Below are 22,959 nucleotides of genomic sequence, written 5' to 3' on the forward strand. Positions count from 1 at the left end.
GAACATTTCACAAACAATCTGCTAGACAAGACGCCAGCGTATTACAGGATCCAATTAAAACAAGGAGAAGGAAAACAGCTGTGCTTCTCCAATACATTTTTTACACATCCAACCTGCTGTGAAATAAGAGGAACAAAGCCAACCATCAGCTTTTGTGAAGGAAAGACATGAGCCTCTGAATCCCTTTTAATCCCTAATCCAGTCCTCCTTTGAACTTTGAGGCAACGAGGCACGGACTCCTATTTTCTCTGCGCTCTATTTTCGGGTTTACTTTGATTCTATTCGGCATGAAATCAGAACCGCCGCCTCATAGTATTAACACATGCACTCTGTTTTCTATGTATTTCAATGATGTATTACTGTTAAGGTGACATTTAAGGCTTGAATCTTTCTTGCAGGGGCCTCAGGGAACCCGAGGTGGCTGCGGGCTGACGGGGCCCTTTGGGCCTGATGTGAGTGATGTGCGGCCCGACTGTAGCTTCCCAACAAGTTGCCTTCAAGACATTTACTACTTTGTGAATGATTCCTGTGAATGGTTAAAGTGAAAGTTGTCGTCATGGCTTTCACAGTGGTTTACCACTTCTTTCTTATGTGTCATGTGGTATTTGTTACATTCAAAGGGTTAGTTCAAATTCAATTATGGAATAATCATCCCAAAGTAACTGAAACATTGACTGTTTTCATGGCGGTGTCGGTCTAAACAGGTGGCCTTGGCTTCTTTATCCTTAAAATAAAATAGAATGGTTCGCATCAGTTCTCTATATTTCATGTTTTAAAATATAAGAGAAACCAAATATTTGACTTTTTTGTCACTAACTGCCCACGAAGGACTTTGATTTTTCAGCATTAACTTAGTCAAATGTAAATCCATTTGTCCATCCATTTTCATAAACATTTCCCGGCCTGCTTTGGGCCAGAGGAGGCTGACGTCTTCGCTGGAAACATTTCTTAACAATGTGAAAGAAGGTTGAAATGTTTTCTGGCTAAACCATGAGTGAGTGATAAAAGCCAGATTATTACTACTTCTGTTGGATTATCTTCTAGTTGTATTCACTGTGGAAGGTTCTGAGGGGATGGACAGTGTGTTGGACATTACTCATGCTGCTATGAATTTGTCCTCACCAGGGGGAGAGTGGACTGGACGGCCCGCCAGGTCTGCCAGGGCCGATGGTGAGCAGAGACACAGATTAAATGACAAAACCTCTGTCTGTTGGTGCCAATTAACTATACGTATGAACCGTGTTTGTGGCTTCCTCCCAGGGTGCAGCAGGATTCACAGGACGAGTTGGTGCTCAAGGGGTTAATGGCTCAAGGGTAAGTTAAAGGTGCTTTTTAACACATTTTAAGCATTAGTGTAACATTTTCCAACTTGAAGTTTTCCTCAAATATGTTGTTTTGTCCAACCAACACATCAAAATCCCAACGATATTTAAATTACATAGAGATAAAACGGATTGAAATTCAGACATGAAATGATGTGTCAAATATTTGTTTGAGTTGTGTAACTAGAATAACTCTTTCCATTTTATCAACCCATAGAAGTGTTTTTATTTTATTCAGGGTAACGGTGCGTGTCATATCCCCTTTGCCCACCGCGTCATAGTTGTCTTCCAGGAGTCGTAAACTGCTTTTACAGTTTCAAGCCCCACTTTTGAGATGCATGTTTTTGAACTAATATATTTTAAATGGATTTTAGGGGATCGGTTCTCTGAATCTTAGGTTAGCAGAGTATCATGAACATGAATTACATATTATGCGTTCAATGGATTGTCAAAATGACTTTCAGTAAAGTTGAAACCTATAATTTGCCAAATTTAAAATGAAGCAAATGTTATTTCATGTATTTATACTTCAGACACTTAGTTTGCAGGTGACGTCTGTTCATACGTTGTTTATTTTTTTCTTTCAGGGAGACGTGGGACCTGCTGGCAGTGTTGGTCCCAAAGGCCCACAGGTATACATTTTGTGTGGTTCTATACATGCTGCAATTATTCCACACGCTCGACATGTTTAAATACTGTGAACCTTCCTTGTCTTTGGACTAGGGGCCTCCGGGCTCAGAGGGACAGATGGGACCTCCAGGGCTCAGGGGCACCCAGGTGGGTACAGTTCAAGGGGAGACTGTCAATAGGGACTTTTAACACATACATACATTGGGCTGCTGCTCCGTGCACTTTGCTGCCAGTAAAGTGCAGGGAGGTTAAAGTCATGTGTTCATCTCAACAGGGACATCCAGGAATGACCGGTGCCGCTGGACCTAGAGGCGAACATGTATGTTTTTTCATTTGACTTGAGCAGAGCTGCACACAAGGATCTGTAGCGTGATTTACTTCCTGATTTAACATTTTAAGCCATTGAGGGAATCAAAATTGGATGTGTGCATGACTGAGGAAAGTTTAATGACTCCTTATGTGGAGACAATAAAACTAGCAAACATTCATTTCCTCCACGAAAATGTCAGGGCAGGAAAGGAAAAGTGAGGATTTTTGATAGGAAAGAAAGTGTCAGGGTCGGTGCTGAAGCAGGCGGAAGCAGGACTCAAATGCAGAGGTTCTCGATCAAAAAGTGCTCTTTATTCCTGACAAAACCAATAACGTGCTCCAACAGCGGGGAACATATAGACATGGACAATGACGCGACAAAGGACAACTGGCACACAGGGCTTAAATACACAAGGGAGGTGCAGGTGATTGGACACAGGTGGAATCAATCACGCAATCACAAGACAAGGCAGGAAGTGAAGTTAACCCAGGACCACAAGAGACATGAAACTTCAAACTAAAACAGGAAGCGAAGCCAAACCGTGACAGAACCCCCCCCTCAAGGACCGAATTCCAGACGGTCCTAAAGGGGAGCAGAACCGGAAAAAATCAGACAAGGGGAGGGAGGGTGGGGACCCGACAGCTAAGGTCCGGCGGCCTGCCGGGGCGGCGGCCAGGCGTGGGGTGCTCAGGGGGTCTGCCGGGTCGGCGACCGGGCCTCGGGATCTCGGGGGGTCTGCCGGGTCGGCGGCCGGGCCTCGGGGTCTCGGGGGTTCTGCCGGGTCGGCGGCCGGGCCTCGGGGTCTCGGGGGGTCTGCCGGGTTGGCGGCCGGGCCTCCGGGTCTCGGGGGGTCTGCCGGGTCGGCGGCCGGGCCTCCGGGTCTCGGGGGGTCTGCCGGGTCGGCGGCCGGGCCTCCGGGTCTCGGGGGGTCTGCCGGGTCGGCAGCCGGGCCTCAGGGTCTCGGGGGGTCTGCCGGGCCGGCGGCCGGGCCTCAGGGTCTCGGGGGGTCTGCCGGGTCGGCGGCCGTGCGTCGTGGCGGGGGGCGCCGAGCAGTGCGGCTCCGGCGTCGTCGTGGCTTGGGGCGCCGAGCTGTGCGGCTCCGGCGTCGTCGTGGCGGGGGGCGCCGAGCTGTGCGGCTCCGGCGTCGTCGTGGCGGGGGGCGCCGAGCAGTGCGGCTCCGGCGTCGTCGTGGCGGGGGGCGCCGAGCAGTGCGGCTGCGGCGTCGTCGTGGCGGGGGGCGCCGAGCTGTGCGGCTGCGGCGTCGTCGTGGAGGGGGGCGCCGAGCAGTGCGGCTCCGGCGTCGTCGTGGCGGGGGGCGCCGAGCAGTGCGGCGGCCCAACCCCTGACCCCACCCCCCCCTCAAGGGCCGGATCCCAGACGGCCCCCAGGGGTGGGGGGGAGAGGACCAAGGGATGGGAGGGAGGGGGCACGATCAGGGGCCGTGGGGACGGGCCAGGAGACTGGACTCTGGGGGCCGGAACGGGCGGAGGCTGGACTCTGGGGGCCGGAACGGGCGGAGGCTGGACTCTGGGGGCCGGAACGGGCGGAGGCTGGACTCTGGGGGCCGGAACGGGCGGAGGCTGGACTCTGGGGGCCGGAACGGGCGGAGGCTGGACTCTGGGGGCCGGAACGGGCGGAGGCTGGACTCTGGGGGCCGGAACGGGCGGAGGCTGGACTCTGGGGGCCGGAACGGGCGGAGGCTGGACTCTGGGGGCCGGAACGGGCGGAGGCTGGACTCTGGGGGCCGGAACGGGCGGAGGCTGGACTCTGGGGGCCGGAACGGGCGGAGGCTGGACTCTGGGGGCCGGAACGGGCGGAGGCTGGACTCTGGGGGCCGGAACGGGCGGAGGCTGGACTCTGGGGGCCGGAACGGGCGGAGGCTGGACTCTGGGGGCCGGAACGGGCGGAGGCTGGACTCTGGGGGCCGGAACGGGCGGAGGCTGGACTCTGGGGGCCGGAACGGGCGGAGGCTGGACTCTGGGGGCCGGAACGGGCGGAGGCTGGACTCTGGGGGCCGGAACGGGCGGAGGCTGGACTCTGGGGGCCGGAACGGGCGGAGGCTGGACTCTGGGGGCCGGAACGGGCGGAGGCTGGACTCTGGGGGCCGGAACGGGCGGAGGCTGGACTCTGGGGGCCGGAACGGGCGGAGGCTGGACTCTGGGGGCCGGAACGGGCGGAGGCTGGACTCTGGGGGCCGGAACGGGCGGAGGCTGGACTCTGGGGGCCGGAACGGGCGGAGGCTGGACTCTGGGGGCCGGAACGGGCGCTGACGGGCGTCTCGGCGCCGGAACGGGCGCTGACGGGCGTCTCGGCGCCGGAACGGGCGCTGACGGGCGTCTCGGCGCAGGAACGGGCTGGGGCGAGCGTCTTTGGGCCGGCTCAGGAGCCGGGGCTGGAGGGGTTCGTCTCCTCCTCCTCCTCGGGCTCTTCCTCGGGTTGAGGATGTCCCGTAGCTCGAGGCACGCCTTTTGATAGCTTCTGGGCCCGAAAACAAAGTTTGTCTTCCGCTGCCAAAATGGACTTCTCACGTCCAAGTAGTCGGGGCCCAGATCGCTCCAAGACTCTGCTGAGTCCTTCTTTGGTCGTGTCATTCTGTCAGGGATGGTGCTGGAGCAGGCGGAAGCAGGACTCAAAAGCAGAGGTTCTCGATCAAAAAGAGTGCTCTTTATTCCAGACAAAACTGATAACGTGCTCCAACAGCGTGGGACATATAGACATGGACAATGACGCGACAAAGGACAACTGGCACACAGGGCTTAAATACACAAGGGAGGTGCAGGTGATTGGACACAGGTGGAATCAATCACGCAATCACAAGACAAGGCAGGAAGTGAAGTTAACCCAGGACCACAAGAGACATGAAACTTCAAACTAAAACAGGAAGCGAAGCCAAACCGTGACAGAAAGAAGGTTATGCTCATCATCAAAACGACATGAAATCTCACTTTATTTAGGTGTCATTGCAGTATTAAGGCCTTGTATCTTTTTATTCTGCTTAATGCATTATATTCTCTATGACTCATGCTGACACTTTTAATGGTTTAAAAAAATTAGGATTGCGACTTTCATTGTGTGTGCGTGTGTGTGTGTGTGTGTGTGTGTGTGTGTGTGTGTGTGTGTGTGTGTGTGTGTGTGTGTGTGTGTGTGTGTGTGTGTGTGTGTGTGTGTGTGTGTGTGGGGATATATATATATACATGTGTGTATATATATCCCCACATAGAGTCTAAAGTAATGTATCAACATAGGGAACATCCCCTCTTTTTACTGCTCTGTTGTTTCTTTTCTTTTATATCAGGGGCCCGTTGGGCCAGTGGGGGCCCGTGGGGATCCTGGCTTTGAGGGGCCAATGGTGAGTTTCTCTTGACTGTATAATAATACATTGATGTAGGTACACGCGTATGAACAGAGTAGATGTCGTTTGGACTGTTACAAGCAGTTGTGAATGTTGTGCATTCAGCAAAGTGCTGCTTCACAGTGCCATCTACTGGTTGAAAAAAAAAGACTGGACAGCTTGGATAAAACCATAACTGTGCAATGGGGCAGAGATTTTTTAATTCATCTAGTGGGACGGTAGTGCTAAGGGAGCGGACAGCCTTATTCAAAGCGTGTTAGAGAAGGATCCTTTAAAACAATAAGGGACTTTTCTTGGAGCGATGCCTTTCATATGTATAGCCTAGGTAATGATACTCTGCAGGGCCGCTTTCTAGAAAACAGTAGTGGTATCTTCCATTCATATTTCTAAATTATTTTAATATGGAATGTGATCATTTCACTTGTATACACCTATGATTTGCATGTTACATACTTAATCCACTGTCTTCCTTTGTGGGGTTTGTGGGGTACAGGGAGTTACAGGAAGTCCGGGTCCTATGGGTTTTCCTGGGTTGGTGGTAGGTGGTCATTATAGTTATACACACATATTTACAGCGAAACATGATTGGCCTTGACTATTTTCTTCTTCAAAGGGTAACAGGGGACCAGATGGGGACAAGGGGGATCCAGGACCTAAAGGCGACAAAGTAGGAGCCAGCATCTTCCTGTTCACTCAGTAAAGAAGAAAACAATGCAGCGTCACAGAGCTACTGAATGGAATAGATCTCTGTCTCTCTATTAGTGGGAAAGGTTTAATTGATTAAGACGTTAGGGAAGAATTTCTCACAGTAGAGCTTTAATTGCTGTGTTGAACACATTAAGCAGGTCAGCTGTGGTATTACAGTACAAAATATTAACAGCTGCCAACGGTCATGTAACACTCACTCAGACCTCATATTACAGGGTTTCATAATTCACAGACAACAATTGACACAGACAAGTGAAAGAAACAGAACATTGAATATTTCTTAAGAGGGTGTCGTCATTTCTGCGAAACCATGCTGGTTGCCTGGCAACCTCACAGCGAGAACAATACTCCCAGGTTTGCAAATATTTGTCGAAATGTGAAACTATTCATGTTTCATGTACCACTCACTGTATGATTCAGAGAGGTCTCAGTGCCCTTTTCCTTTGACATTTTCATTTCTGTTTCATTCTCAGGGCATTCAGGGGGCAGCAGGTATTAGGGGTCCTCAGGGAGAGAGGGGCCCAAACGGCGTCCAAGGTTTTTCAGGAACCAAGGGCCAGCCTGGCCCCAAAGGCACCGAGGTACATTGGAGAGCAGCATCAGCCATCGCCTGTGTTCTAACTTCTTGGGGAAAGGGTGTTTTGTGCCAAAGAAAAGAAAACATGTCCAAGCTCAAGCATAAATTACATCATTTATTTGCACAAAGATTGATCTGATTGCAATTGTATTCCAAGGAAATAGGATTTGTTCTTTAATAAGTCCCAATAATATTTAAGTTTGAAAGTACCTGGAATATAATGAATGGTGGTGGAGCTCAAACCATTCCCAGCAGTCCACTTCTTATAACAAGTAGCGAAGTACTTGGGGCATAACATGCATTTTAGCCCCGGAGAAAGAAGCTGCCTGTTGAAAGTCAAAAAGGCGATACGCTTAACTGGATTTATATTTCTTTATTCAGGGCACAAATGGAGAAACTGGTCTTCAGGGAAAAAAGGGCAGCCGTGGATTAAAGGTCAGTGATGTCAAATAAAGTCATATGTTGTTTGAAAAAATAACATTTAACTGAAAAGCATTAGAGCCTCCAGTGGCCTGCTTCAGGAACATTTAACAATGTAATGTTAAAAAAACTGCTTTTAACCACACTCATGTGGATTAACACCCTCCTGGTCAATTCTTCATAATAAAGTGCATGTGTAACTATATCTTGTCAAAAGTAAATCTTAAGTTCTCAAAGAACTTAATTACACGTCATTTCTGCTTTGTAAATTCACCATAGTTTAAGACTAGTTATCAGGACAACATAAAAAGTATCGCATGCACCCACAGTATGAATACATTTCTGCTCTGTAGTGGAGAATGATGCTCACTAATGCCTGAACCTCCTTGAAGGGAAACCGAGGAGCAGACGGACGTAACGGCAAAGCAGGTCCCAGAGGAAACAAGGTACTACAGCATCACTTTAAATAATGGATGAGTCGAAACGTAAGCCGGCATGCAAATTCTTCTGTCCAATCTCATTTTCAGGCTTTAGGAGCCTGCTGTGAATGTTTTCCACTGGGTTGTTGGGTATTGATGTCGTCTTTCTCTCTCTGCTCTTCTTCAGGGCCGGACTGGAATGAGGGGCCACTCTGGCCCACCAGGTGCATCGGTAAACTTAAAGCTGTCGAAAAGGATTCTACACATAACACCAAAAAACAAATATTAGTGTCACAAATTGAATACCTAAAATCATTTTAATATCCCTAATATCATTTTTGTTATTATGAAGCACATTTCTTAGCCATAATAGGTGGATTTGAAATTGCTTTAACCTCTGTTTACACGCAGCAGCAATATGTCTCTATTCTAGATCAACCATAAAACTTCTCACCCTCATCTCTTATAACAATCACAGAAGTAATGTTTAAATGTCAGACTGCAGAATCACATCTACTGTATGAACTGTATGTGTGTCTGTGTGTGTCTGTGTGTGTGTTCGATCCCTTTTAGGGTTTGCCGGGCCCACCTGGACCAGAGGGAGCAGAAGGAAAGCCTGGTACACAGGTTCCCATTCTCTATCATATCTCAATCATCCCCTGTACATGTTGTGTTATTGTGTCATTTCCTTCCTGTCACATACTCTACAAGCATTTGATATTCTTTGCAATATTTTTGAATGACACACACACACACACAGGTGTCTTATATAGAGGTAAGAGACCGCTCACTCCACAGCATCACACACTTCACTTTTTTTTAAGAAAGTAGAAGACTTCTGGCTTAAAGGAGCGACATGCTGAAAGACTGCTGAGATGGAAATGCACCCAAACTGAGAAATGAGTCGAGCTTCTCCTCATGTAGTAATTGTAGGTTAGGCCGGCAGGAGGCAGTCTGTGTACAGTACAGCAGTGCTTGTGAGCTGTGACAGTAAGTTGAGCGGAGTGTGTGCTTTGTGTGTGTGTTCATCCCTGTTTTATTCATCTTTGGATGTTGAACTTAACTAGACTGCTTGTTTAGTTCTTATAGAGGGATACATGGTAAAAGGTTTCATAATTCATAATAATTAATTCATAATAATCAAAATAATATAAAATAATAATCATTTAGTAATAGAAAAATAATTACCAGATTAATGGATAATGAACGCAATTATTACTTGCAGACCTAAATTGGGATGACTTGGTTTTAAAGTCTCCATTGCAGTTTCAATTTTTGTCCACATGTCAAAAAAATGTGGAGAAATAGTTTGAGATTTAATTACAAAAAGTTTTAATGAATTGTTTTTTTGTTATTTTGAGAAATATGCCTAATTGTGTACTTGCCGACGGTTTTGCTGAAACAATCAATACCATCATATGTCCAATAAATGTGAAACTACAGCCAGCACAAAGTGAGCTGCTCTTAAGACTGGAAACAGCTCGGTTCAATGGAAACAGAATCAACCTACCAGCTGACATGTGTTCGTTGTTCATTCCACTCAAAACGCTAAATGTAAAAACAAGTTGTTGCCATAGAGGGGAATATGTGGCGACCTCTTTTTCAGCCTGCAGTAATACCGAAGCCCTTTCTTCACCGTGAGGTTGGAGGATGCAAGAAGAGCTGAGCGTGTGTAGCCGCAGCAGATCTTCTTAACACAAGGACAGATGCTGCTTCCAGTATTTATACTGTAATAGTCACTCATTGCCTCCTGCTACCTTTCTGCCTCGAGACTGTTGTACCTCGTTACCCGAGTGCTTCAAAGTGGACATCAAAATATGGTGGCAGAGTATGAGCGCTGAACTCATTCGCTATATTTCATTTTACTTCAAACTCTGACCTTGTGGCCTTAACTGAACCATTTTGCAATGATTTAAACATATGTTGTTGACGAGTGAGAACGATCTTGTGGCTGTAGATTTACATTTAATGAGCAGATGCATGTTTAAACCTTTAATGATCATTCAAATGCTTAGAATTAATTTAAATAATGATATTAACTGTGTTTTGCACCCTGAATGACCTCTGCTGTTGGGAATAATTGCACTGTTGGTACGTCCCCTGTCTCGCTCTGTCTCAGGGTCCCTCGGGTGCAGCTGGCAGCAGTGGCATTAACGGACTGTCGGTAAGTTAGTTCAGAGTGACTTTAGCATTTGATTCATGACATCATCACTCCAGCTTGTCTTATTATCCTCCAGGCCACAGGTCCAGGGTTCCGCCAAATAAAAACAAATCATTACAGCTTTACAAGAGAGCCCAGGATTGAGGAGGGATTTATGAGCAGGAAACATAACACTGCTAGGAAAAAATGTCGCACAACCTGCTACCAGCCAGTTAAAGGTGTCAGGTGTGCTCACCAAAAGAGCTTTGGGATGATCCAGAGTTCATGTTACCAATCTGTGCTCGTTGGACATTAATCCACTGCTTTAAAACTTGGTTCACTAGAGCATTAGTTTCCAATACAGATGTTGGTTTAGGATTTTGATGAGAATGATTAGGGATAAAGCACTTCATGTTATTTACTGCCTAAAGGAATTCTTCAGCCCCGAAATTATCATTTGTATGAAATCACAGAGAGAAGAACGGTATCTTTCTTGCATAACTCCACACACAAACAATTCTTGATGAATTGACATAAACAGAAAAAAACTTTGCCAAAACGTTTACTCTCAATCTACTCGTGCAGTATAATCTAAGTCTCACTTATTCACTCGTATGCTCACAACTTCACAAACCCATCTCTGCTAAACCTGCTTCGGCCTAAATAAGCCTCTCGCTCGCTCATGAGACTTGGCTTGGATCTTGGAGGTTTTCTGAGGTTGCCCTGAGTGAGTCATTTACATACAAATGGTGATTATCGTGCAGTGTGTTTCTTGCAGTAATAACTCCAGAAGTTAGCAAAAGTAACAGCTAGCATGTCATTAATTGCTCAAGTTACCAAAAACTAATGTAGCATGCTGAAGAGTCTTAAATTTAATCATAATCAGCATTACATTATATTATTCATAATGACACGGCAAATTGAATGGCCAAGACACAATTACATGGATAATTTAGCAGTAAAACAATGACCAACCTCATTTTACCAATAATTGAACAGCACTGTTGCATTATTCTTTTCTTTTTTAATTTCATTTCTTAGAATTAAATACAGTTTGTTTTACATTTGCCATTTTATACTTAAGCTTTGGGATGCTCATAATGTTCCCTTTCATCTCGCTCTGTACGTCTTCACTTCTTGTGGCATTTTCTTTCGTCGGAGCAGTTGTGTGATGCCTTTTGCTTCTGTTTCAGGGTTCCCAAGGCATACCTGGAGAGAGAGGAGCCGATGGCCCGACGGGTCCTCCGGTAGGCTTTTTTTAATCTCTAGATGTGTCATTTGGAAGACGGAGCACCTGAGGACAGTAATTACTGTGTGACGCGTATTTCAAAGTTGAGACGGACACGAGAGTTTATTGTGCAAATGAACATTGTATCGCACAAGCAAGAATGTCAGATTGATGTTACGTCTAATAACTGTGAGACAAACGTTTCAGGGATTTGTTTACAGTTGAGAAAGCTGGGCTGAAACACTGTGATGGGGATCAATCACCTCATATAACTTCTAATCCGTCAAATGTACACTTGATTAATACAACACACGGTATTGACTGCTACTTTCAACCTTTGGTGACAGAGAACTTTTCTTTGACAGGGGTTACCGGGGAAACCAGGACCTCAAGGACCACCTGGACCCTCGGGAGACAAGGTGAGTGCTGAGGAAAACGGCACTCAGATATCTGTTGTGTGTGTGTTCATTTACATTATGCTATGTGGGTCTGTATTTTGTGTGTGTGTGTGTTTTTAGGGTTTCACAGGGAAGTCGGGCATGGAGGGGCCTCAGGGCCCAGTGGGCATGTATGTAAGTGATTCCTCAGGCCACCTACACTTTACAGCTTATACGCCGTGTGCCCACTATACACAACATGTGCAAAGCACACTGTCATTGCACAATTTTACCAACAAACTCATGAACCAGGACTGTGGCAAATTAATTCCACGGTATGTTAAACTGGAAATGTTGGTATTTTGCCAAGGTGCAGTGGGCAGTTACAGTTTGGCATGAGTATACAATTACAGGTTTGGTTTTATTTTATATTAATTTAGTATTTTTATGTTTACACACATACTCATACGTGGTTTTTCCTGCTAAAAAAACTGAAATTCTTTATAGTAAATAAAGTCTTCGATGAAATTAGCACAGCTCATAAAATCCTTACATTAATAGAAATGGAAAATGAAGTTGAGTATTAAATGTAGATGAACTTAAATGCACACTAGAGTCCTTATAAGATCCAACACAGCTCAAAAGAAAAGAGTATTTACCATACTAATGGTATTTTTCTTTAGCCGCCTTTAGTCTCTATTCATCAGCATAATTATCTAGCAAATATTGTCCAGTGGTAGATGAGCCTTGGTGGCATTAACTGATGATAAATTAAATCCTTCCACCTGCTGTTCCTTTTACATCAGGGTATCCAGGGGAACGGAGGCATGCGTGGAGCTCCGGGCTTCACAGGAGAACGGGTAAGGTCATATCATCATTAATGTTAAAGCCTCACACATAGAGGATGTTAAAGAGTGGCGTTCAGGAAATGAAAGGCCATTTTTTGGAGAAATAAATTCATACGGCAATTGATGTTCGGACAACGATGTATGTGAGAACTTAGAGACCAAAGCAACACTGTCTCTTCTGCTGTCTTTGCTCTGCACCAGGGTGAGCCAGGTTTACGAGGTTCACCTGGGCCTGTTGGGAAGCCAGGACCTGCAGTAAGTGTCTGTAGTTTATTCTCTGTTTTATTTTCCATTCAGTCTGAGCACTGTTCACAGCAGCCATGATGAGGGTCACACCAAGGAGGGTTTAGTAAATAAAAGTAAAAACCAGTCAAGTGTGGCTGCTGTGAAGGCACAACTATTTCACGAGGCAAACCAGCCGCAGTGATTGGTTTTGTCGGTCAGTGGTGGAAAATATAGTGGGTGATCGAGTACAAAAATAAATCTCTGTGTCCTGTTCGCTGCAGTTTAGCGTGCCAGGGCACCCCCTCAATGACAACGGTGCAGTGTTTGAGTAAAATAGAACATTTATACCAAAAGAACCAATACAATGGTAAAAAGTAACTCGCCTGGAAAGTCAGTACTTATCCAATTAAACCAACATCTTTAGATGAGGGCAGGGGAATAGACTAGCATTCAGCGAGATGCCATTGAAGACACAATAGTACCTGAGCAAAGAAATGCACAAACAGCTTTTTGATAAATACACATATCCTTTCCTTTGCCTGTATTTATGGACTCCCCTTAGCTTCATTTGTATTCAGCCAAAGATTAAACTTTTATTTTGAAACTCTATTGAGTTTCTGCACCCTATAAATCAGCCCTCGTCTTTTGGTTGGTTAGATTTGGGACAAAAAAAGTCATTGCATTACTTTCAGTAATAGAACTGGGACTGTTTAGTGAAGTTCACTTCTTGTATCCTATTCCCTGCAGTGTCATAGGACACACATTGTGCTCACACAGTTCGCACACTGCTGTGGGGAAATCTATCAATCTGTCAAGAGCGGAGCTACGCTGTGCTCAGCAGAGGGTTTCATCAGCTACTGGCTCCATCACTTAATACAGTGGTAAACCGAATGCAATGGAAGCCACAAAATCATCCCGTCAACAATAGGGACAGATGGACAACCTGAAGTGAAGTAAAAAGAATCCTGTCCATTCTTTATTCTCAAAGGGAATAAAATAACAAAAGCTCTGTGCAGTAGACAGAGCCTGTGGAAAACATTGCTGCCAAAAAGTTTTCATTTTTAGTTGAAGTTTGACAATAAACTCAACATCCTATATATATATATATAGCCCCTCTGCTTTAATTCTGTCTTTTGGAAGAAAGATATTCATTCATGTTAAATCCCATCCAACATCCACCATCACAAACCAACCAACGACGATCATTACATGCAGAAAGCTTGTTTGACGTGGTTGGAAGTTTTTGTTCAGTCACTCGGTCCTTTATTTCAGTTTCAGGGCCCATTGAATCTGAATCTGATCAATTTAGCTAATATTAAGTGTTACCAGGACAACCAGCACATTTTGGGATTTTGGGTGTCTGGGCCAAGACTTCCTCTTCAATGGTATGCATTCCAATAAGAAACTTGGCCAAAAGACATGATGATGGAGTTGGAGTTGAGAGGTGACACCTACAATGGGACTGTTTCAGCAGGAGATCACTCAGCTCAATGGTAATCAAGATCATCATGAGGCGACAGCCGGTGGTCTCCAGATTTCAGCCCATGAGTTCCTCCTCTTTTTCTCCACTCCGACGGTTTATCAGTAGGAAACCAAAGTACGCAAAAATGTTATCGCTCAATACTAAATGAACTAGCAGAATGCCATTCGTGTGTAGAGATGAGGCCACTTCCTCCCTCCCCAGGCGCTATATTTAAACTTAGCATGCCTATGTTAAAAAGATACAGGCAAATAAAAAGTGAAGCGAGTACAAAATATTTCTTAGCGATATAGAAATTGAACAATTGTAGGTGTATTATATAAAGACTACAACAATGAAATGGAGAAAAAACAGTGCAAGTTAACATTACAATTTTGCCTGTTCATCACATCTTAGTTTCCTTTTATTGTATGTTTCCTTTTTCATTTGTTCCTATTCGAGCAACTCTTGGTAAAGTAGTTGGAGACACGTGGGTACAAATGCTATTATTTCCCCACGCAGAGATCAGACAGAAGTGTGATTGGCATGTTCTGACTTTGCTTTGCCTGTTTTTCTTGGTCAGGGTCCGTCGGGCACTTCTGGAGACAAGGGACCCACGGGACCTCAGGTGAGTACAGTTTACATTTGTGCTCTAAAGATAGAAATAGCATGCTTCTTCCACATGTCGTTGATGGACTTACCCGGTAATGTCAGTGGATTTAACCACCATTTAATTGCACCCGGTATCACTTAAAGTCCCATAAGGAAGAACATTCTGTTTGTAAAACTATCGCTGAAAATTAAAAAAAATAAAAACTGACCAATAGGGTGAACAATAGGGTTCAAATAAGGACAGAATTCAAAGCAATGCAATTCATGTCTAAGACTAAAAGAGAAATTAAGTTAAGTTTACTCCCTTTGATAACAGTATTTCAGCTTTAGTCTAACTTTGTTATCGCCTTCATGCTCAATGTACGAACAGATGATCCAATGGATATTCTAATGGACATCCTGTCTCAGGCCTTTGGAAATAGGATTCAAACATAAACAGTAAATCAAATGTATTCTTTATAATGCCCTATATAAAATGTGGTCATCAAGTCTTGAAGTACTATTAAATCCACAAGCTTTCAGTACCATCCGACCGTGGCTTTTCGTTTTCTACTTCTTGACATGTGTTGTTTCTCACAGGGTCGGCCTGGAGATGAAGGGTCCAAAGGGATACAGGGCCCACCAGTAAGTTCTAGTTTATAGTGAAGTCAGGCTCATAGGTCGGCATTTTCACAACACATCATTTTGTGAGTTTCAGGACAAGCAGTGTGACTTTTTGTTAGAGGCAGAAAGCCTAAATGCAGTGCTAATGCAACATGATCATTGAGGAAGACTTAACTAAACCATGGCCTTGTAAAGCCCTCTAGTCCTAAGCTTGACGATGAATTTAAAGTGTTAGTGATAAACTTTGCATAGCAAAGACGCACTGGAGCATTATATTGTTTTGGAATTTGACCCCCTAAAAAAATCTCTATTCTAGGGCTCTCCAGGTCTCCCAGGTAGTGATGGAACAGCTGGAAAACCTGGCCCCAGGGGAAGCCAAGGGCCTCCAGGACCTCAGGGGCCACAAGGGCCAGCAGGAACCCCAGTGAGTGGGTACCTACCATCAACTGCTGCTTTTATCCCCATGTTCTCTTACTGGTGTGGGGAGACGGGCATCCATCAATGTTTTCACTTAGGAACAAGTGTCTGAACACCTGGTTCACAGCATGGAAAATGTTGTTTGACCCCACGTGTGTTTGTTATGTTCAGGGCCCACAGGGTGCTGATGGGTTATTAGGAGCAGCAGGGGAGAGAGGACACCAGGTAAACCACAGTGCATGTAAGAATCATGTGATGTGCCTTCATCTATGTTACTGAGACTGCTACTGTGACCTCCAGGGTCTCCCTGGCTCTCTTGGTGATGCTGGCCCCACAGGACAACACGGACAACAGGTTGGCCAGAATTACAATTGTTTTGATTTTTAAGCAATAGCTCTTCCCCTGCCCTACTCTTTATACCCTCCCATTTAATCATTTAATAGAGTCTTCTAAATGAAGTGATTCTGATCTACAGTTACATCTGAGACCATTCTGTGGACATTGACTTTTGACTTTTGACTCATCAGGGTCTATCGGGCCAAACAGGAATCGAAGGCCCACCTGGACGGAAAGGAGACCAGGTCAGTGAGCACAGCAGCATTTTATCTGAGTGTTGACTATGTTGATGGTTCATATACAGGTTCCCTCGTCTCAAATGTAAATCTTTTGACAAATGAGCAGATTTGTCAGCACTCAGCCAACAGAGTGAGCAGTTTGTGGATGTAAACCAGACCCTGGAGCTTTCCTCCACTAACTACCAAAAAAAAGCGTGGCTAGGCTAAATCCAGGATCCATTTTGCTTTTTAATACTACCTGAGGTCGGTTTGGCTTCTAGTGTCGTGGACTACGTGGAAGCTTAATTTTACTAACTGTTTCTGATTTCAAGTCTTCTTTCTTATTTCCCAGGGGGACCACGGGTCTTGTGGGAAACTGGGGCCTCCAGGCCTCCCAGGAGAGAGAGGACTTGAGGGCTCAAAAGGGTCACCGGGGCCACCAGGACCAGAGGGAAAAGAGGTAGGTGCATTTATTTGCTGTTTATACAAAAATGATCTTCTCTTGACATGACTAGATGTTCTCACATGCAGTAAGGCTCATGCTCCTCACTTCTCTGCAGGGGGATGTTGGGCATCCTGGGGAAGTTGGAGATCCTGGACCCAAAGGGGACACGGTACATTTACTACTTTCCTCGAGTTTTCTACAAGTGGTGAAAGTGAAAGTTCTTTCTATCTGTCTTGGTTTCCCTCTAAATGATGTCTTCAGTGTCTGATCAGACGGTGATTGTTGTCCGCAGGGCGAGTTGGGACCTCCAGGTTTGTCTGGTCGAGAAGGGCCTTGGGGAGACCTTGGAGAAAATGGCCAACGGGGCCTAAAGGGGGACAAGGGCCACGTTGGACTAATGGTGAGCACAGTTTTGGGAAACAATACATTTTAGCCTACTGAAAGGCAAGCATTTTATTTTTTCCTGTCAAAAGTACTGTGGCTTTTTATTTTATCAACAATATTGGTATGTATGTACCATAATTTACGGACTATAGAGCACACCTGAATATAAGCCGCACCACCTAAATTTAGAACGAAAATAAGATGTGTACATATATAATCCGCACGGGTCTATAAGGTACAGGTGTCCATACTTCACATTGCCGTCTCCAGGGGGGGGGGGTACGCTACGGCCGGCGGTGGGGTGGCGCAGACAATATGGTTGATGGAGAGGGGGGGGGGGGGGGGGGGGGCACCAACACACTGTGATAGGGGATGTGTGGCGTGGCAAGTTTACGTGCAGCCGCTCTGTTTACCTTGCACCTGACTGTGAAAAAAAATGATACATTAGCCGCAACGTTGTATAAGACGCAGGGTTCAAAGCATGGGGAAAAAAGTAGTGGCTTATAGTCCGGAAATTACGGTATATATACACAGTGATTTTCCATTTTGGTCAACGAGAAAATAACAACCAGCGACGCGTAAACAGCTGCACCAGCAGAAATGGAATATAAAAGTAATATGTAGCAGACAGCATAGTAGAAAGTGTTGCTGATGTCATCCTCTTGACATAGGGTGAGCCGGGGCTGATGGGGGACGTGGGACCTACCGGTCTGCCCGGGTTACGGGTGAGTTTGTCACCTGGATGATTTGGTGCTGTCGATGAGCTGCTGCTCCGAGCCTTAATGATCCTTTTAACTGTTTGCATGTAGCACTGACATTTATTGATTCTTCCTGCCTACACACGTGTTGTTGGTGTCTTTGTGGTGTACATGTGCTCGTTTTAGGGAATCGCAGGCTCCCACGGTCCCCCCGGGCCAGATGGACCTCAAGGGCAGAAGGTAACAAGCTGCCATACACTCACATTTTTCATGTCAAAAAGAGTGAGCGTTGATTTTTTTTTTGATGACCCATTTTCTTTAAATATATATTGCATCATCAGTGGTGCTCTGATGGAATCAAACCCGTTACACTTTTTAAAGGGCTTGAAAAACATTTTCGTCTGCCTCTCCAGGGGATGTCTGGGCCTGAAGGACTTTCTGGACCTCCGGGGTCAAGAGGCCCTCTGGTAATCTCTGATTCCATGTCCCATTTGGCACAACATGACGTACAGTTCAGCTATAGGAGAAAAACATCCATCTGCTCTATGTTGGTCCTGTGCTTAGGGAATGACTGGTGTCCGTGGAGTCACAGGAGACTCGGGGGGGCTGGGTCCACCAGTGAGTGTCCTCAAGTTTTACAAAGTTGACAACTTTATTTGGTTTGGATTGATATGTCAGTTATGAACCGGTATCCCATCTGCAATGTGTCCTCATTGAGGACAATTATTATGACATGATTGTGACATTTATGTTTGAACTGTACATGGTGCCTTTAGAATAAAAAAGATTTCGAGACCTAACCATCCTCAACAAGTTTTTTTTGCTGTATCGGCATTCAAGAAAACATAAATCTCTCCATCTGAATTCAGAACTAAAGTTTGAATTGCATTGAGTAACAGACATTGAGCTTAGTCTGACTCCAGACTACATTGTTCCTGTTCCTGTGATGTCTGCACGTCAGGGTCCAGTAGGACATGTTGGACCTCAGGGAGACCAGGGACCTAAAGGGGAAGAGGGCCCACGTGGGCTGAAGGGAGAGCAAGGAGCTCCAGGTCCACTAGGGGAACAGGTTAGTAGTGTATTTTATGTTATGAGTACGAGTCTACTGCATGATGTATTAATTAAACCAAAGGGCCTGTCTGCAAGGTGCTACATCTTGTTGAGAAAAGTACATTTTAATATTAAAAATGTAGCTTTTCCTTTATGAATTCCCTGTGCAGGGTGAGGAGGGTCCGTCAGGAATCCAAGGTCCTCCAGCTCTTCCAGGGATTGAGGTAAAACTAAACATTTCAAATTAGCTGTAAGACTTTATCTGATGTAAATCACCAGTATAGTGATGATTTCTCGTTCACCCTTAATCACTCTTTATTACTTACTGTTCCTTCTCTTTTTTAGGGGCCTCCTGGAGAGATGGGACCCCAAGGTCCTCCAGGTACCCCGGGGGCTCCTGTAAGTACAACACAGAAACACATTGGATGATGAAATAATATTGTGTCGTCAGCAGCTCATCTTAAATTAAACCACTCGTTTGGTGGTCATTCATTGTTGGAAATCGATATATAAATCTATAATGCCAATTACGTGTGTGTGTGTTCTGTCCATCTGAAAATCATCTGAACAGAAACTTACTAAAATAAATATATATATTCTGACACTATATTGCTTTGCAGGGAGTGCAAGGAAGACCAGGGCCTGAGGGGAAAGAAGGCCCGCCAGGGGAAAAGGTAAGAACCTCTTGTTTCTGTGTTATTTGGGATTTTATTTTTGGCATTTTTTATATATTGTATTTTTTTTAAATGTTTAAAAATATTTAAAAATATTTTCAACCATTTGAAATGTTATTCTGCTTCATTCCAAGATAAAGTAATATACTTCAATTCAGGAAATTATTGAAACATACCAAGTTTAAGAAATAAAACATTTTGGCTGTTGGAGGGGAAGGTCGATCCCACTGTCACATCAGTCCGTTCAATATGAAGCTTTTTGCCAAACTGTAACTATGACTTTAAACTGTATTAACCACCAGTTATAGCAGTGACATTTGCAGTACAAAGATGACACTGCCGCTGTTAAAGATCTTCTTTTACATTTGTAAGTTGTTCAAACAGAAACTAATTTTCTCCTTTGACATTCGTGTGTAACCACTGCAGGGAGATGATGGACCGGATGGATCACCAGGGAAGACGGGTCATGTTGGAAGGAGGGTAAATGTTGTTATAGTCTTGGTAACATTTTGTTGGTGAAATGCAGTTAATATAGAGTAAAGAACATATATTTCCTGTTGTGATGAATCAAAGGGCAATATTTAGTCAATATATCGGTACTACTGTGCGCGTGCTATTCATTTTCATACGTTTTCATGGAAATGGCCTTTGTGTGGCTTTTAAAGCAGGACTCAACCAACAGATAATATGGTGCGTTTGTGGGGATAGAACAGGAAATGGCGAGAAGCAGCCCCGCGGACAGATGTAACTTGTACAGAATCATACATAAAACATGAAGGACTTAGTGTCGCCTCTTGCTTTCTGTTGCCTCATTGAAAAACACTACAAACCTGTCCACAGGGGAAACGGGGGAAGGCTGGAATCAGAGGGATCCGGGGAGAGAGAGGAGCAAAGGTGAGATACGCAGAAACAAAGCCACTGGTTTTTATATACATGTGGTTAAACGATGAGGCATGAGCCAACAGCAGAATGTGTTTCACCGCTCAGGGCCTAAAGGGGGGAACTGGACTGGATGGCGTCTCTGGATGGCCTGGGCTCATCGTAGGTTCATTTATCTGTTCACATGATGTCTGGTGTTGTGTCACAGATGAACATATCAGTCCATTTGCTGATTAGATTAGCTATCTCTCCTGCTTTTGGCGTGAAGAGATCAATAAACTAATTTCCCAATTAAAGTGCATTTGAGTTGGAATTTGGTGAATTAACATTCACTCGCTGTGTTTATTTATTTTATCACCCAGGGAATCCCAGGCTTGCGTGGAGAGGTGGGCGATCAAGGTAGAAAGGGGAAAGAGGTAAACAAACAACAAATTGGACTTCCACAAAGAGGAGCATATTAGTTTATTGTGAGAATCAAATTCTCTAAAGACCTGCATTAAACCATACAGTATCTGTTGACTTCTCTTCATGAGATGGCACACAGCTGATCAGGTGTACACGTGGATCATCAAAAAGATGCTAAAACGGACTGAACTCTTTACAGCAGGATGTGCTGTTGGATTCAAGAGACTTGACTGTAGTGATTGTCTCCTCAGGGCGAGAAAGGAGACATGGGTCTGCTAGGGCCCCCTGGAGCTGATGGCATGAAGGTAGGAGATTTAATCTGGTAATATGGACATAAACATAATGTCTCCAATCAAAAAACAACCAACTATATGTTCATATCATAAAGATACAACCTATCATTATATTACTGTACCAATGATTAGATGTGAAAGCAGGAATCGAGGAGTCTGTGAAAGTCTCGTTTGATGACAGCTGTTTTACATCAAACTGACTTGATTGTTAGAAGTTGGTGATGAAACATTTATGATCCAATAAATTCTTGATACACATAGAAGGCTGTAGTGTTAATGGTGTGACTCTGGCTTGTCACATATCTGCAGCTATTAGTATGACTTTTTTATGTAAAACGTCTACATTTTCCTCAGCAAGAAGATGCTGATCCAATCTACACTCACCTTTTCTTATTCGCCGAAATCTGATTCCATAGCAACCCGTCATTCTCTTGTTTTTCCCGTCTTTTCCAGGGTATCCGTGGGCAGGTTGGGTTTCCTGGTCTACTGGGCCCGATGGGAGAGAAGGTACTCAAAGCTAATATTGTATTTAGTTTTTCCCTCTAATGTTTTGTTTTGATGGGGAAGATTTTGCTACATTTGAACATGTTTTTACTGATGTTCCACTATGACAAATGAGTTTGTTCCCCCCCCCCCCCCCCCCCCTCTCTCTTTCTTTCTTTCTTTAGGGAAATATTGGTCTACCAGGACCAAGGGGAACACAAGGGACACCAGGACTGCCTGTAAGTTCCTGATGTTATAAAATCTGATGCACAGCAGATAGAAAAAAACCTGGCACAAAGCTATTTGTCAATAAATGCACTTCACAAGGTGAAAAATCAGATGCTGATGCCCTTTTCTTCCCCTGTTTTCTCCTCTGTTCCAGGGCACGATTGGGTTTAAGGTACAATATTATCAACTCCTGTTGGCACATCAAACTCACTGAGGCTCTTATTTACCAGTGTCTGAAGCGCTAAATGGTTTATTCTTTATGTCACATGTAATCATGAAGCTTTTCCACTTCAGAGTAAGCGTTAAAATGTAATGGGATTCTTTATTTCCATATCAACGTATTCTGTAGTTAATGGTGTTGTTTTCCCACACAGAACGGTTCTGAATAGTATGTTGTATTTATCATATTTCCTTCTACCTGCAGGGTTTGAAAGGCTACCAGGGTTTCCCTGGTGTGCGTGGCAGGAGAGGCCTCCCAGTAAGTTTACAACAAAGAAAGAAACCAACGTTTGGGTTTAATTAGATATTAGAGTTTTCGTGTTTACATTTTGCCTCACTGTTGGCTTAGTTTATAATGTATGCCTTTATCTGACATAAAGGCATACGTTTGTTTGTCACTTGGGATTTTACTGGTTGAACACAGCGTTTGATTTGATAAACAACTTCAAACCTCTCACTGCTTTTATCTCCATCTCATCAATCAGTTGCAGTTTTATATTTGTCAGTGTTCACGGTTTCTTTTTTCTAGCGTGTACCCAATTTGTGTGTCTTCCTTGTGTTTCAGGGCCCACCTGGGGTCCCTGGACCTCCAGGACAGTCACTGAACATGACGTTGACCCAGCTTAAGGCACGACATTTGTCTTCATTGTCCTATTTACCTATTAAACTTCTGCTAAAACATTTATCATAAGAGCATTTCAATCCAACTGACCTGTTTTTTCTTCTTTTTTCCATGTCCAGGACCTGATGTATGTGTCCGATAAGCCCAACTATTCTCTGATCCAGACTCTGCTAGATTCTCTGCAGCAGGAGCTCCGGCTGATGCTGGATCCTCCCGATGGCAGCAAGGAGCGTCCTGCCACCACATGCACGGAGCTCTGGATCTGTCACCCCGAATACAGCAGCGGTCAGTCTCACTAACTGGGAATTCTTTGGCTCGAGTTCATAACGCCGTCCTCTCTGTTTAGATTAATGCATTATTCTTCATATGAGCTTTTCA

General features: G+C 44.8%; 1 protein-coding gene across 1 annotated transcript in view; it reads left to right on the top strand.

Moving 5' to 3' along the window:
* Window positions 1-22,959, top strand: part of si:ch211-196i2.1 (collagen alpha-1(I) chain) — a 71,681-nt gene that overhangs the window by 44,304 nt on the left and 4,418 nt on the right. Inside the window, exons 17-64 of the mRNA XM_037485505.2 lie at window positions 399-452; window positions 1,126-1,170; window positions 1,261-1,314; window positions 1,910-1,954; window positions 2,046-2,099; window positions 2,227-2,271; window positions 5,558-5,611; window positions 6,108-6,152; window positions 6,228-6,281; window positions 6,796-6,903; window positions 7,281-7,334; window positions 7,712-7,765; window positions 7,926-7,970; window positions 8,312-8,365; window positions 9,858-9,902; window positions 11,072-11,125; window positions 11,472-11,525; window positions 11,625-11,678; window positions 12,290-12,343; window positions 12,533-12,586; window positions 14,599-14,643; window positions 15,207-15,251; window positions 15,547-15,654; window positions 15,819-15,872; window positions 15,948-16,001; window positions 16,175-16,228; window positions 16,554-16,661; window positions 16,762-16,815; window positions 16,939-17,046; window positions 17,702-17,755; window positions 17,915-17,968; window positions 18,142-18,195; window positions 18,293-18,346; window positions 18,690-18,797; window positions 18,949-19,002; window positions 19,124-19,177; window positions 19,399-19,452; window positions 19,879-19,932; window positions 20,293-20,346; window positions 20,440-20,493; window positions 20,694-20,747; window positions 20,988-21,041; window positions 21,483-21,536; window positions 21,698-21,751; window positions 21,895-21,912; window positions 22,165-22,218; window positions 22,525-22,587; window positions 22,701-22,866. Of these exons, the coding sequence (XP_037341402.2) occupies window positions 399-452; window positions 1,126-1,170; window positions 1,261-1,314; window positions 1,910-1,954; window positions 2,046-2,099; window positions 2,227-2,271; window positions 5,558-5,611; window positions 6,108-6,152; window positions 6,228-6,281; window positions 6,796-6,903; window positions 7,281-7,334; window positions 7,712-7,765; window positions 7,926-7,970; window positions 8,312-8,365; window positions 9,858-9,902; window positions 11,072-11,125; window positions 11,472-11,525; window positions 11,625-11,678; window positions 12,290-12,343; window positions 12,533-12,586; window positions 14,599-14,643; window positions 15,207-15,251; window positions 15,547-15,654; window positions 15,819-15,872; window positions 15,948-16,001; window positions 16,175-16,228; window positions 16,554-16,661; window positions 16,762-16,815; window positions 16,939-17,046; window positions 17,702-17,755; window positions 17,915-17,968; window positions 18,142-18,195; window positions 18,293-18,346; window positions 18,690-18,797; window positions 18,949-19,002; window positions 19,124-19,177; window positions 19,399-19,452; window positions 19,879-19,932; window positions 20,293-20,346; window positions 20,440-20,493; window positions 20,694-20,747; window positions 20,988-21,041; window positions 21,483-21,536; window positions 21,698-21,751; window positions 21,895-21,912; window positions 22,165-22,218; window positions 22,525-22,587; window positions 22,701-22,866 (2,875 nt within the window). The remainder of the gene's footprint in view (window positions 1-398; window positions 453-1,125; window positions 1,171-1,260; window positions 1,315-1,909; window positions 1,955-2,045; window positions 2,100-2,226; window positions 2,272-5,557; window positions 5,612-6,107; window positions 6,153-6,227; window positions 6,282-6,795; window positions 6,904-7,280; window positions 7,335-7,711; window positions 7,766-7,925; window positions 7,971-8,311; window positions 8,366-9,857; window positions 9,903-11,071; window positions 11,126-11,471; window positions 11,526-11,624; window positions 11,679-12,289; window positions 12,344-12,532; window positions 12,587-14,598; window positions 14,644-15,206; window positions 15,252-15,546; window positions 15,655-15,818; window positions 15,873-15,947; window positions 16,002-16,174; window positions 16,229-16,553; window positions 16,662-16,761; window positions 16,816-16,938; window positions 17,047-17,701; window positions 17,756-17,914; window positions 17,969-18,141; window positions 18,196-18,292; window positions 18,347-18,689; window positions 18,798-18,948; window positions 19,003-19,123; window positions 19,178-19,398; window positions 19,453-19,878; window positions 19,933-20,292; window positions 20,347-20,439; window positions 20,494-20,693; window positions 20,748-20,987; window positions 21,042-21,482; window positions 21,537-21,697; window positions 21,752-21,894; window positions 21,913-22,164; window positions 22,219-22,524; window positions 22,588-22,700; window positions 22,867-22,959) is intronic.

Source organism: Pungitius pungitius, chromosome 18 (genome assembly GCF_949316345.1).
Source record: "Pungitius pungitius chromosome 18, fPunPun2.1, whole genome shotgun sequence".
Taxonomy (NCBI): Eukaryota; Metazoa; Chordata; class Actinopteri; order Perciformes; family Gasterosteidae; genus Pungitius; species Pungitius pungitius.